Source organism: Struthio camelus, chromosome 7, assembly GCF_040807025.1.
Source record: "Struthio camelus isolate bStrCam1 chromosome 7, bStrCam1.hap1, whole genome shotgun sequence".
NCBI classification, from domain to species: Eukaryota; Metazoa; Chordata; class Aves; order Struthioniformes; family Struthionidae; genus Struthio; species Struthio camelus.
This window is the reverse complement of record NC_090948.1, coordinates 18,501,115-18,513,892: the sequence shown is the minus strand read 5'-3', so window position 1 is coordinate 18,513,892 and position 12,778 is coordinate 18,501,115. Positions and strand designations below refer to the sequence as shown.

The following is a 12,778-nucleotide window of genomic DNA, read 5'->3' as shown; positions in this document are numbered from 1 at the left end:
CATTATGCATTTCCTAAGCACTAAGCAGAAGATTTCAACACTTGATCCCAGGCCCTGTAAATCCTGGCAGTAGCCCTGACAGAAAGTGTAAATATGTTACAACAAAAGCACAAAAAGCACAGAACAGAGCTCTGTGTCTAAGCAACCTATCATGCCATTGTGCAGCTCTGAAGTAGCATACCGATCCCAAGTATCTTTCCCAGTTTTGCAAATTAAGGCCACTTGTTCATTTTGGAACCTGAATATCAATAGAAGAAAAGAAATCATGTTTCCATCACAGAGCTGAAACCGTTCATGGCCACATCTCTATATGTTAAAATCTCTTCAGTTATTTATTCTAAAATTTAAATCCACCTAAAAAAAATTCACTGTACTGGCATGGTTTATTGAGTGCCAGAACTGACATTAAAGCTCTCTTGAAGTCAGTTGGAGCTTTGCTTTTCACTTTGCTGGAGCCAGAATCTTACCCACTGTGCAAACTGCAGTGCAAGCTCAAAAGACCTGATCCCTATGCCAAGGAGCAGTTATCTAGCTATTTCAGATATTGGTGTAGTTACACACATAGATGCTTACAGAGTGACAATTGACTCAATCCTGTTCCCCTGAAGTTAATGACAGAGACCTGGAAAAATCAAATCCCATCCAAATGAGGATACATATTTAAGTGGAAGACAGAATGGTTTCCTAAATTATCTTATCACTGAGGTGTATAAAATTATAGCAAATGCAATTTGATACTTATTATATTCCAGTAATACTCAGTTCTGGACTTAAGTTAAAGGTGTTTTAGCTCTAATGGGAAAAAAAAAAAACCCAAATAATTCAAGTTTCCGTTGACTTTAATACGACAGTCATTTTTCTAAAATTTAATAGAAAATAAGTATTTTCTGGAGATTTTCAAATATCCCAGAGAAATTTCAGTTCTAAAGGACTCATCCATAAAATCAAAATATGCTTTTGAGCATATATTTACAGTTGTTTTTTTTGTTTTTTTTTTTTTTAAAAGAAGCAATATGACACATCTTACTACATCATTAGCTTTGACAAATAACCAGTTAACAGTTGAGGCATTTCACGTAAAGGGGCCTCATGCTGTTCACACAAGAACACAATGCAACACAAGAACACAACGCACCATACAGAAACTCGAAATAACCTTTAGGAGAATTAATTATATCATTAAATACATACATACATACATATATATATATATATATATATTCTGAGATTTCTTTTCTATAGCATGCTGCAGTTGATGCAACAAAGCATTTAGGCATGGTCAGCTAACAATTCCTATAGGAATTACAAATAGGCTTAAAGTTAATATCACATATATGTTTTCCCAAACTATATGGGGAAGTTGTAATGAACTGCAGCAGAGGTATAAGTTTTCTGTTCTAGCAACACTTGTTTTTACAAACTGCACCCAGAAAGGCAATCACACTTCCGTAGCAGCGAGCCTTTGTGTGTAGTTCTTAATTCTTCTCAGATGCATTTCCTCACCAGTGTTTTTGTTCCCTCCCTCAGCTTTTAAGATGTGGCTAAAATCTATCTATTTTCAAGAGTTCTTTACTTTTCCTGTTGTTAGCTATTTGTATAGGGCCCATCCTCTTCTTAGAGAACGTTTTTACTTAATAGAATTTACAAAAATTATGTTGACATCCTTACTGAGTTGAGTATTTATAGTACATTATTACTCCTAAGTGCACTAGATCATCACACTTGTGATTAAAAGAAGAAATAATTGAACTTTGTCCAAAAGCTTTTCAGAATTCCAAACATGTGCAATCTAGCTGGCAGATAAACTTTCTCTGAGCTGTGTTCTCATGACTCAGTGGAATAGTTTGTTATAGCTTTGGAATTGCACAAAATTGGGGATTTTTTTTGAAAATTTGGTGATTGTACAAAATAAATTTTCAATTGTTTTTAATCTTCTTGCTACTCTTTTACACATTTTCTTTACAACTCACTGTAGCACTGAAATGGCATACAGTTGGTTTTTGTTTTTTTGTTTTATTTTAATGAAATACTGTCCTGCTAACAAAAATCTTCAGGCTGTACTAGAAAGGCACTCAAACCATACTATTCTGCTACACGTGGAAATTCATGTTTCTTCAGAATACAGTTAAAAATTATTTATTATACTATCTCCTGATTTCTTTGCCTAAGTGTGCTACAGCTCGATTTTAGTACTTTCTTCTCAGTATTTAGCGCATAAGATACCACTTTTCCCTCTGCCAAGGCTTTGATCACAGATATCTTCTAGTTGCAGCTATGCAGGTTGAAGAGACGTTTGGTGACGCAACCGTGTTCTGCTGCCTCAGATTGCTCCCCTTGCGGTGTGCCAGCACAGTGGGACTGTGTGAGCACTCCCAGCCCATTTCAGTCAAAGTGACCTGGGATGGCAATGCTCTGCTATTTAAATTGTCTAGGCTAGCCACATTACATGAGCAAGTCAGCCAGCAGACTGAAGTGGGAGCAGGTTGCAAGAATTTGGGAAATGATGGGGGAGTATACCTCCTTAGGATGGCACAGCTATGGGTGGAAGACAATGTCTGGTCAAGTTAGTAGTAGTATAAAAAAAATGGACTAGACAAATCTGAAGACTTTGTTAGGAAAAGCAGATGAGATGAAGATGCATCTTCTTTCCATTCTTCAGGTCATGTGGCAAACGTGATTCAAGAAATGGACACGTTTGGATTGTGCACAGTTGAATAACTGCACGCACATAGTTTCAGCTGTTTCTGATGGCTTTGCAAACAAAGTTTCAATAGGATGTGATAATGCAATAAGGTGAGTAATATGAACTCCTACTTTCTTATTCAGCACGTACCAAACGTGAAATCCTTACTTTGCTTTATACGCAATATAAATTTTAGCATTGACTTCAGTAGAGCTATGAGTCCTCTGAAAACAACAAAGCCTCAAAGGCTTAAAGCTTGCGATCTACAGATCAGTGCTACATCTTTACAATAGGTTTCAAACACAGGCCACCGTTCTGCAGAGTGAAACCCGTAATTTCTCTTTCCAATTTCCCTGTTTTGTATTACCAAGGATGTGGCTATGGACCACCTCCCCCAACCCATCCATCTGATTGTTTATACAACTTTGGCTGTACCTATCACTTCTTTTACACCTGACTGCATAATCCTCTTTGAAATCATGATCTTCATAGCAACTGGGATGCAGGTATTGTAAACAATTATGCATGTGATTCAGGGCAAGCAGGTGAACAGTAGCCTGCGTAGGCAATAGTTTTACAATCAGTGAATTTTGAGTTAGGTTTTAAGAACCTTTTAAGCAATGAAGAAACTAGCTATAAATTTCTTTCCTGTTACTACCACTATTCAGACCGTTTCCACAGAACTTTAAAAGCTACGTGTTTGCTAAGCATGCGTACAAACCCCCAAAGATGAACTAGCTTGGAGAGTGAGACATTTGATGCAGAAACATTTCTTACTGTTCTGCCTGGTTAAGAGCCAAAGCAGGTTTTAGAAATGTCTTAACAAATACTGGTAATAAATTGAATGCATTTCATGAGTACTTGATCATTTTTTCAATTTCAGGCTTACAGTATACATGTTGTTTGTGACAAATGAAGGCTTGGAATAAGCAGGTAAATTGTTGGACTTCTGTAAGATTATTTCTACTTAGAATAGGCTTGAATTTGAGCCAAAATTACTACATTTTTCCAGTGTATAGACAAATTCCAAAACTGTGCTACAGAAAGCCAAGTTTTTATACAATTTTTCCTGTTTCCATCATGTTTATGTCTTAGATATTCCATAAAATAATCATATATGAGCGATCAACTGGATGACTATATTTTTTTTTTTAAAAAAGAAAAAGCATTACTAACCTCCGCCCCCTCAAAAAAGGGCAAATTCAGTGGAATACAGCCAGTTCTAATTCTGCAAAGCTTAGTATCTATTGTATATATCCTTCTCAAGGTTGTCAACTGCTGATTTTATTGCAAGACTCATACTATGTTGGGGGGCTAAAGAATACTATGTTAGGGGCTAAAGACTGAGTTTTTTTTTTTTTCTTTCAATCTCGCAATTTGTCTCTGGTTTCATAGCTGGGGGAAGTAGAACGTGAGCTTTGTGCTGCAGTCGCACATTAAGAGAGTTTTTATAAGCCTATTCTTTTTGTGGATTTTTTTTTTTTTTTTTTAAATCTTGGGCGAATCAAACTGCAGCTATCTCGCATCTGACGTTTAACAACAGCATTATCATTATCCTCTGACCTTCCCAGCTTTAGCTACCTTTAGTTCCTGTTATTCTTCCCTTTTATGTGTCCTTCCCTTTACTCTCAGGGAAGGACACAGTCAGAGCAATCCTGATTAACAGCAAACCTCATGTCCAGGCAACCCTGGAAGACAATTTGTTGCCTCAAGTTATGAGCTTGAAAGGCCTCTGTTTCTGTCATCTGATTTCCTCTCTGAGGCATTTGCATTGGACCCATTGAAACATTATTAACTAACTATACTTAAATTACTCTGAAGTGGAAAGCCAAAACAGAAAAACAAAAACCAAAAAAACCCCCAAACACACACAATCCCCCCTGCCACCCCCCCACCTGCCCCCAAACCCCTTCCACCAAAAACCTCGATTCTAGAAGCTGTTTCGTGTGAGCAGATCCCAAGTGAAACTAAGGTTTTTGCAGGTAGAGATCAGATCTGTCTGAACAGAGCGGTCTATATGCATACATACGGTATTGAAACCAAAAGTGTGCTTAAATTATATTAAAGATCTAAATAGTTGAAATATGGTCAGTTTAAGGGAAATGTTGCTTTTAAGCTTGTGTGGAAATAACAAACATATATAACACTGATTTACTGTAAATTGCAAATTGCCTACTCAAGTGTTATGGACAGAAACAGAGCTGTGATAAGGACGCCACAAAGGAGCTCTTGCCCTGCCTGGGGAACGGTAGAGACGGAGCGGTAGCTGCTGCTTCGGGAAGCGTTTGGCCCCTCTGCCAGCAACAGCAGCTGCCCCACAGGCACCGACCCCGTCGGGCTGGCCGCGGGGCAACGAGCTGTGGCCTGCCGGGGTTTCCAGAGCTCTTGCATAGCCAGACTAGGGGGTGCCTTACTCTGTTCCCACCGATCTCCTGACTGCTTTGTAGATACCTAGCGTTGGCTCTTGTTAAAATCCTGCTTTTCTTTCTTGAAGTGGTCACACTTGTTTAAAAACAGTTTAAAAAAAATGTTTACATACATCTTTTATGTATGAGAGCTGTATCTGTAGAGTTTTTAATATCCTCATCCTGGAAACATGGTAGATGCTGTCTACTAATCAACTTTTAAAAGTACTTAGTACTTTAGTAGTCAGTGACCCATACCTAAAGAAGGACATCTGAATGAGGGAATCACATCCAAATGCAAATTCAATGCAAATGAGCTATTTCATTAAAACAAAGAAAGAAAAAAAGCAGCACACTAAATGGCTAATTGCTTTAAATAGGCCTTTGACCAGAAACAGTGAATGATGTATTCATTTGGCAAGGATGTAGGGTTACTGGAGTTTCACTCCATGTATAAATATACATTATGAGTATTTTGTGGTACTCGTATGCATGCAACATCAGTGTTTATGCTGTTTTGCACTTCTTACTGGAATGAGAATTTTAGGCTATCCTGGGTTTTGTTTTACGGGACTGCAACACAGGACGATTTAGCATGTTTATAGGAGTTCTGACTATGATGTCTGACCAGTTGGTTCAAGGTGGAGTTCAAATTAAAATTTAATTGCAGCAAGTAGCCTAAACAGCAGCTTGAGGAAAAAGGCACACATTCAAACAGCAGGCAATGATCATTGCCAAAGAATATGTAAGAATGCATTTCACCTAAACTGTTTTTCAGTGCTCTAACACAACTTCCCTTTGCAGCTCAATTCTGCAGCTATTTTGTGAGACGCATTATTATTGATGACAGTTTGGCATGATGCAATCTGGACTGAAGCTCTTAATATACATTGAAGGACATCCCTCTAGAATGACATGGTTCCATCTTTAATGTGCTATACATTATGTTAGTCATCTAAACTTTAAAAAAAATAGGATTAATATTTCAAACTTACTTTTTGAACTTGTTTATTATCCCAGTTTCATTTTTCTTGATGTCATGCACCATCTTTTGAAGCTTCCTGTAAGATATTAAACAAAGTAGGATTAAAATTACCATGTGATTGAACACCTATTTATATAAATTAAGAAAAATATAGGGAGTGTATATAGTTGTTTTACTTACCTAGTAAACACAAAACACATTTTTAAAGTAGTTTAGTTGCTAAAATCATTTGTGTATGAAGTTTCCCTCCCTTTTTAACAGAGCTCTTTGGTATAATTTGTTTTATCCTTCTCTGTACTACAACTCAGTTTAAACAATTGGGCTAAGTTCCAGTGCATCAGGAAGGAACTTCATTGCCTAAATTAATAGTTTAGAATATTTTAATGTTAACATTTTCTTCAGAACTGACTTTATGATATCTCACAGCTAGAATGGGAATGCTATCTGATTTCTGACTTTACGTGAGTCATTTCATCAGTGGACAGTTTACCTCATTCCCATAGTGTTTGTAGTTATAATGGGGTGGGGTGGGGGCAGGGGGAGAGGGGGAATAATACATTCCTGTCCTGCTGTGCCCAGGCCATCAGAGAAACCAGTAGAGGATCTGTGACTCTGAGCTGTAAAAACTCATCGTGTCGAGACTCCAGTTAGATGGACGGCTAGCTGGAACCAACGCTTGTTCTTACTCTTCAGCTAGTTCCCCGGACCTCATTAAAAATATACTTGTCATCAAGGCAATTTAAGTTGAATAACTCATTCTTTAGTCAGGAAGCATCATTTTAGAATCCCACCTCCCTTCACATTTGAAAAACCCCACTAAAATCAAATCAACTTCAGGAAAACAGATATAACATTGCAAAAATACTGCTTTATAACAAAAACTCTTAGAAGGTTGATCTTAATAGAAATTCCAATAGAACGCATATAATTTTTTAGTTTCTTCCCGCAGTTTATATTCTTTCTGTACACCTAAATGAAGCATCCCTGTATTAGACTTGAGCTGAAGATTTTATCTAAATCAATAAAAAGAGGAAATGATTTTTCAAAACAGGCTTTAAAAAATTCTGCCTTGCATTTGTCATTATAAATTGCCCACGTCATTTCATGTTTTAGTCCTGCCTATCCTACTGCTGAAGCAAGATCAGACTACCAAAAGGCTTTCCAAATCTTTGCTTATAAAGAGCAGTACAAAAAATCAACGTATTCTTTTCCTTTTTAAAGCTTTCTTTAAACTTGCTACCTTAATTTGCAGAAGGCTGAGTAACATGCAGAGCTTTGCTAAAAAGAAACATATCTTCCAGCTTCGTCATTAGTAACCGTGGTTCTCACTTAAACGTTCAAATAACTTTTTCAAAGGAAATTGGAATTAGATGAGAATCAAATAAGTAAAATTGGGAAATAACTGCACTAACATTTTGTATCTATTTGTCTGTGATCCATGGATCAGATCGAGCAGACAGGTAGCCACTCTAGGCATCAGATAGTGGTAGAATATTGGGCTTATGCTGAGAGGGATCTTCCTATCTCCTACCTTCCGGTGGGATCTAGTGTAATCCTTTTTTTAATGAGACGTGCTTTAAAAAAAAACCAATTAGATAGCTGAGTAATGGTAAGTTTTTGGAATCCTGAAATAAAGAACAAAGCTTATTTTTCATCTTAACACTGTTTATTAACAGAACAATCTGATCTTTTCATTGCGTCAGCCAGAATTGAAGGGTATTTCTCACTTTCAGCAGCCCTGTCACAGAACAATCCTGCTCTGTCAAAATAGGTCATGGGTCTGATACATAAGGACTATTCCTAGAGCCTAAATTGTTGCCCAGCTTTCCTTAGAAGCCTGTCTTTTTCGGTTCTCCACTAAGCAAAGAACTCATGAGACTAACCCTCTGACAAATAATTCACAAGCACATCTTTAACTTTTGCTCAAACCTCATACCGTTAATTTACAGCAAAATGGTATACTGTAAACTGCTGATAATAAAAAAGATTTACTTACAGATGTGAGAAATGGATGAACAAAAATGCTTAGGGATTTGCTGCAACAATGCACTACATCTATGAGAAAAGTTTTGTTATCTAAACTAGCCAGATCCATTAAATCTGCAAATCTGGGATCAAGATCAATCTCAAAAGAACTTCTGCTTTTGTGAATTTTTCTAAAACTACATTCAGTTTCTGGTTATGCTTGAAAGATCATAAATAGCCATCTTTTGCAGTTTCTGTTTTGTGCCCCAGCTGGCACCTGGCAGTGCTTATAAACTAAAAGTAATGAGGAATCAAAAGAATCAAAAGGGAATTAAATGGTTTAGTTCTAGTTTGGGGAGAATGGTTGCTTGTAAGCATTTGTCCTTTTCAAAAAGGCTTGCCAGCCTTTAATTAAAAATTGCATGTGAGCATTAATTATTTTTGTTCCAGTATCGATTTATTGTTAGAGACGGGGCCCAAACCTAAATCTGACTTTGGATTTAGATCTGAATGCTGCACATGGCCCATCTCTGGCATTCATATATCTTTAAAATAGTATAGCTTTATTGTGAAAAAAGTTGTTTCATTTTTCACATGGCTGATTTTATTTTGGATTGCCATTTTGGCTTGGGGGTGGGGGAGCTTATAACTGCAAGTTCCCAGAACAGGTTGCTTTTCATCTGATCATATTTAGCTGAATTGATTAGACTGTCACGGTGATGCTCCATGTGCATTGAATAAAACTATAATTTAAAACAGCATTTTAATTCAAATTTCTATTAAAAATAAATGGATGCATTAAATTTAGAGATAATTGCATGTGCTGCTACAGATGCAATCAGTTATTTTTCCCATGCAGATGGGCAGAAACGAAAACATTTCCGTTCTTGCATAATCAAATTTCCTAAAAATCCTTGCCTGTTTTTTCCTCATTCTTTTTCTGGACCCATTTCATTTTATAATTGCAAATTGTGATCAGTTGGTGATTATCTAATATGTATTTGTGAATTGTTTCACTTTGAATGTGAAGTTGTTGCATAGCTCTTGTATTCGTTGCTATAATACTGAAGTTGTTGCCTGGGGACTGCTTAACTTGCAGCAAGCCTGTGCGAGTAGGCAGGTAACCAGTGCGTTGTGTTGTGTAGTGGTGAGACTATGCAGTCAGCAGTCACGGGTGAGCTCCAGGCCAAGTGGAATCCCCTTTGACCCATGAAGTTTAACAAGCTGTGAAAACCAGTCCGTCCAGTTAGCTAGCAAAGGCTAAGATTTTTTTTTTAAGATGTCACCTGATACAACAGGCTACAATGGACAGGTTTTACAAAGGGCTGTCGGCCTGGTGGGCGATTTTAGAGAGAAGGTAGAAAAGACGAACAGCAGATAGCAAAGCTGGTCAAGAGAGGGACTCTGCGGATCCCAGAGGGCCCTGACCCAAGCCCAAAGGCCCTTCCAGAGTGATGAGCAAACTGAAGCACAGAAGTGCAATTCATAGACTTAGGTTTTGCCTGGACCTATGTATCTCACATCTGGCTCTAAAATATTTTTCTTAAGACAATCTCCTCAGACCTCCTAAGCAGAGAGGTTTTGTTGTGGAAAGAACTATACAGAGCAGCAGCCTTGTGAGTATCTAGGAGCTGGAGTCTGCCATGGTCCAGGTGGGCACTCCTTGCTTCAGGTACTTTACAACCTTCCTCCTTCAGGAGGCTGCAGACTCAGGACCTCGCTACTTGTTCTCTTGGAATGAACAGATACTAAAAACACTCAGGGACCTCAATCAGCTAATATTGTAAATACTGAAAATAATCAAAGTAATGCTACTTTAATCTTGCATTGCAGTTAATTAAAGATAATTAAGAGGTGAAACTTAAGAGTTGTTTTTTTAAGTGCTAACTCTTTCAACTTTGATCGAGAGTTTTTGTTTGTTTTTTTAGTCTAAAACCAGGCTTGCAGATAAAGGCACAGCCTGTGTTACTGTTAATCTTTGAAAACACCTTTTAGCAAGATAGCTGTTGGGATGCAGTTCAACCGTGTGACTGGTATGGACCAGGGTATACTGGTATGGACCCTTGGACGAGGGACTTGCAGCAGATGGGACAGAATTTCAAACTGCTGCCTTCAGTGCTGATAGTAAGCATGCAAATAATTTTGGAAAATCTGGTTGTAGATGCTGCTTCTACAAAGTTTTAAGTTTCTAACAAATATATTAAAAATTCTACAAGTTTGAAGGAATAACACAAAGACTGTTAAATTAATCCTCCCTCTGTATCCACTCTGCACTTAATGCTCCATTTCAGTTTCATAGCCATGGTCAGCCAGTTAGTTCAGTGGACTGGTCAGGCCTTGTATATAGGTGATAACTCCGTGATGAGTGAAACTCTTTCTATTATAGCTACTCTCAAATTTTAGTTTCTCTCTTAAAACAGCTCTGTGCTGCCCTAGGTTATTAGCATGTTGAAGGTGGAGATCCTGTTCTTTGTCGGAGCCCAACAAGAAGTGTTATTAACTGGTAGGAAGCAGTCAAGTGAAACAATATGTATATGAAGTAATTAGCAGACCACAAGTCCCCAACAAACATTAGTAACTTCTACTAAAGGGCTTTTTACTAGCTGAAAAATGTGCAAGAAAAATTGCATTCAAATAAAGCTAGCCTATTCCCCTGGTCTCATTTGGGACTTTATGAAAATAGTTGAAGGTTGTTAAAGGTGATAAACTGGTCTAGCCTGGGCCTATTCTTGATGTTTCAGTGCTCTCCAAGTGCTTTATGTGTTCAGAGAACTTCACCAACATGCTACTTCATACTTACTGCACTCTTTTGACATAAGCAAAAACTATTCCCCTATTTGAGAAAAAAACTGAGGTAGTGACTGGTTAGTATGAGATCTAAGTGAAAGATGGGAGATGGCCTTGGGAGATTAGATCCAGGTTTCTTGATTCCAAATTCCCTACAGATCAAACTGCTACATGTGTAGTTTTATCCTACCTGGCTAAAACAATGAAAATGCTGAAGAAGGAAGATTATTTTACTAGACAGTGATCCAGCTTGGAGACAAGATCTAGAAAGAGCGAGTCTAGTGAGCTAGAAAGTGTATCTGGGAGAAGAGAAAGAAGGGTATTCTCCTTTGTGGTTGAAAGATAACTATTTCTAAAAAAAAAGAGATGCCTTTTTGCTCTGTGTTGACTGTTTTCTCTATCTTCACTTGTGACCCCCAGCAATTCAGGATTATCTGATATACTGGAAAAGGAGGTCACTAGTTGTGATACATATGTAAAGAAAGTTGCAAAGGTTTACCACTGCAAATACAACATACCTTGAAAGGAGGACTCACTGTGTCACAAAATACCTAGCTATGCTCAAAGACTGGCAGAGCTGCCTTGAGATAAAAACAAAGTGAAACAAAGCCACCCTCTCTTTGATCTGGTCACAGCTCAGCATATGAGGAATGTAGGTAAAATGAAGGAGAATGATTACTTAGGGAAAAGACTAGCCTATGACACATCTACACATTCAAAGATCAGCTGGAAACTTCTAACTTCTTTGCATACAAAATATCCCACAAAAGGTTTCCATAGTTAAAATAATAAAAAAGAAAATACAAATAACAACAACAAGAAAGCGTGTAATAAGCTTTCAACTCAGATGTAAACTAAGGTAGAGAATGCACAGAATCGAGAAAGAGGGGTCAGTCTTATTTTCAGACAGGTCTGTGTCTGAGGAATAAGGAATAAGGAGTTCCCTCACCAAATAAGTGACTGAGAAACCGTATCTATTAATATTATAAATCTCTGAAGACACTGACAAATATATAATATAGCTAGAAAGATGGTGGGGTTGGTATGTATTTCCCAGGAATTCTTCATTAGGGAATCCCCTGCTTATGCTCTGACTTTTGGCAATTCTGACTTTTGGTATCCAGATTGCATTCAGACTGCCAAGATCGTTCACACAGTCCAAAGTCTGCCTTTGCACTCCCTTTCACAGGAGGGGACCTGTAAGGCCCTTGGTGCGACACGTGCTCTGGAAAAGCCACTGCCACAGGCATTCCTTGTCCAGCCTTCAGCCCCCTCCTCAGCGGCTGCTGCCTCCCAGCACTCCTGGGGGCGGAAAGGCGTCTGTTTGCAAGCGCAGTATGTTTAATTTATTTGTGCGCAGTGAATCCAGTAATTTGGACCATCAGCACACACGCTGGTTGACCACACTCCAGCTGTGCAGCTGGCTTAGGCACGTGGCAAGGCCAGGCCCGTGGCAAATGACACCCCTCTGCTGCAAAGCTATGATTACGAGGGCTCCTGGCTGGGAAGGCTGGGCTTTAGCGCGTCTGGCTGTGAGCACAGATGTGTGCACTCAGAGTCGGGAGTGGTACTGATGGTGTTTCTGTGAACAGTGCTGACTGCGGAGTAGTAGGGAGTGGTAGCAAACGAAAACCAGTTTTAAATGAATCACAGGAAGCTTTCTGTATTACAAGCATGCTTACTTCTGTTTATCCGGAGCACTTATAATTATAACTTTTCAAATTTCCGGCACTTACAAGACAGTCTGAATTATCTGTTGTGCCTTTTGAAAAAATCCCTGCCTGTGCTTATGGGACCCAGTTTCTCTGGTTAAAAAAAAAAAAAAGAAAAAGACAGAATTTTGAACAGGATATATTCAGACAGAAATGATAGGCACCTATTCAAGCAGTAATGAGATGAGATTTGAATCCATGCACGTTCAGTGTGAGGTGACCTGCATATTCTTTCTCCTAC

The 12,778-nt window shown here is 38.3% G+C and overlaps 1 protein-coding gene and 1 long non-coding RNA gene across 16 annotated transcripts in view; one reads left to right on the top strand and one right to left on the bottom strand.

Moving 5' to 3' along the window:
• Nucleotides 1–12,778, bottom strand: part of BLNK (B cell linker) — a 103,042-nt gene that overhangs the window by 24,865 nt on the left and 65,399 nt on the right. For 10 of the 15 annotated variants that reach the window (XM_068949988.1, XM_068949982.1, XM_009677767.2 and 7 more), the window contains 2 exons: nucleotides 6,084–6,149; nucleotides 182–238 (listed from right to left, as the gene is read on the bottom strand). In XM_068949988.1, coding sequence (XP_068806089.1) covers nucleotides 182–238; nucleotides 6,084–6,149 — 123 coding nt within the window. The remainder of the gene's footprint in view (nucleotides 1–181; nucleotides 239–6,083; nucleotides 6,150–12,778) is intronic. The other 5 variants (XM_068949984.1, XM_009677770.2, XM_068949991.1 and 2 more) reach the window with 1 other exon arrangement.
• The window catches only part of LOC138067800 (uncharacterized), a 51,041-nt gene that overhangs the window by 27,276 nt on the left and 10,987 nt on the right, over nucleotides 1–12,778 (top strand). Inside the window, exon 3 of the long non-coding RNA XR_011142143.1 lies at nucleotides 2,660–2,793. This is a non-coding gene — a long non-coding RNA (uncharacterized lncRNA). The remainder of the gene's footprint in view (nucleotides 1–2,659; nucleotides 2,794–12,778) is intronic.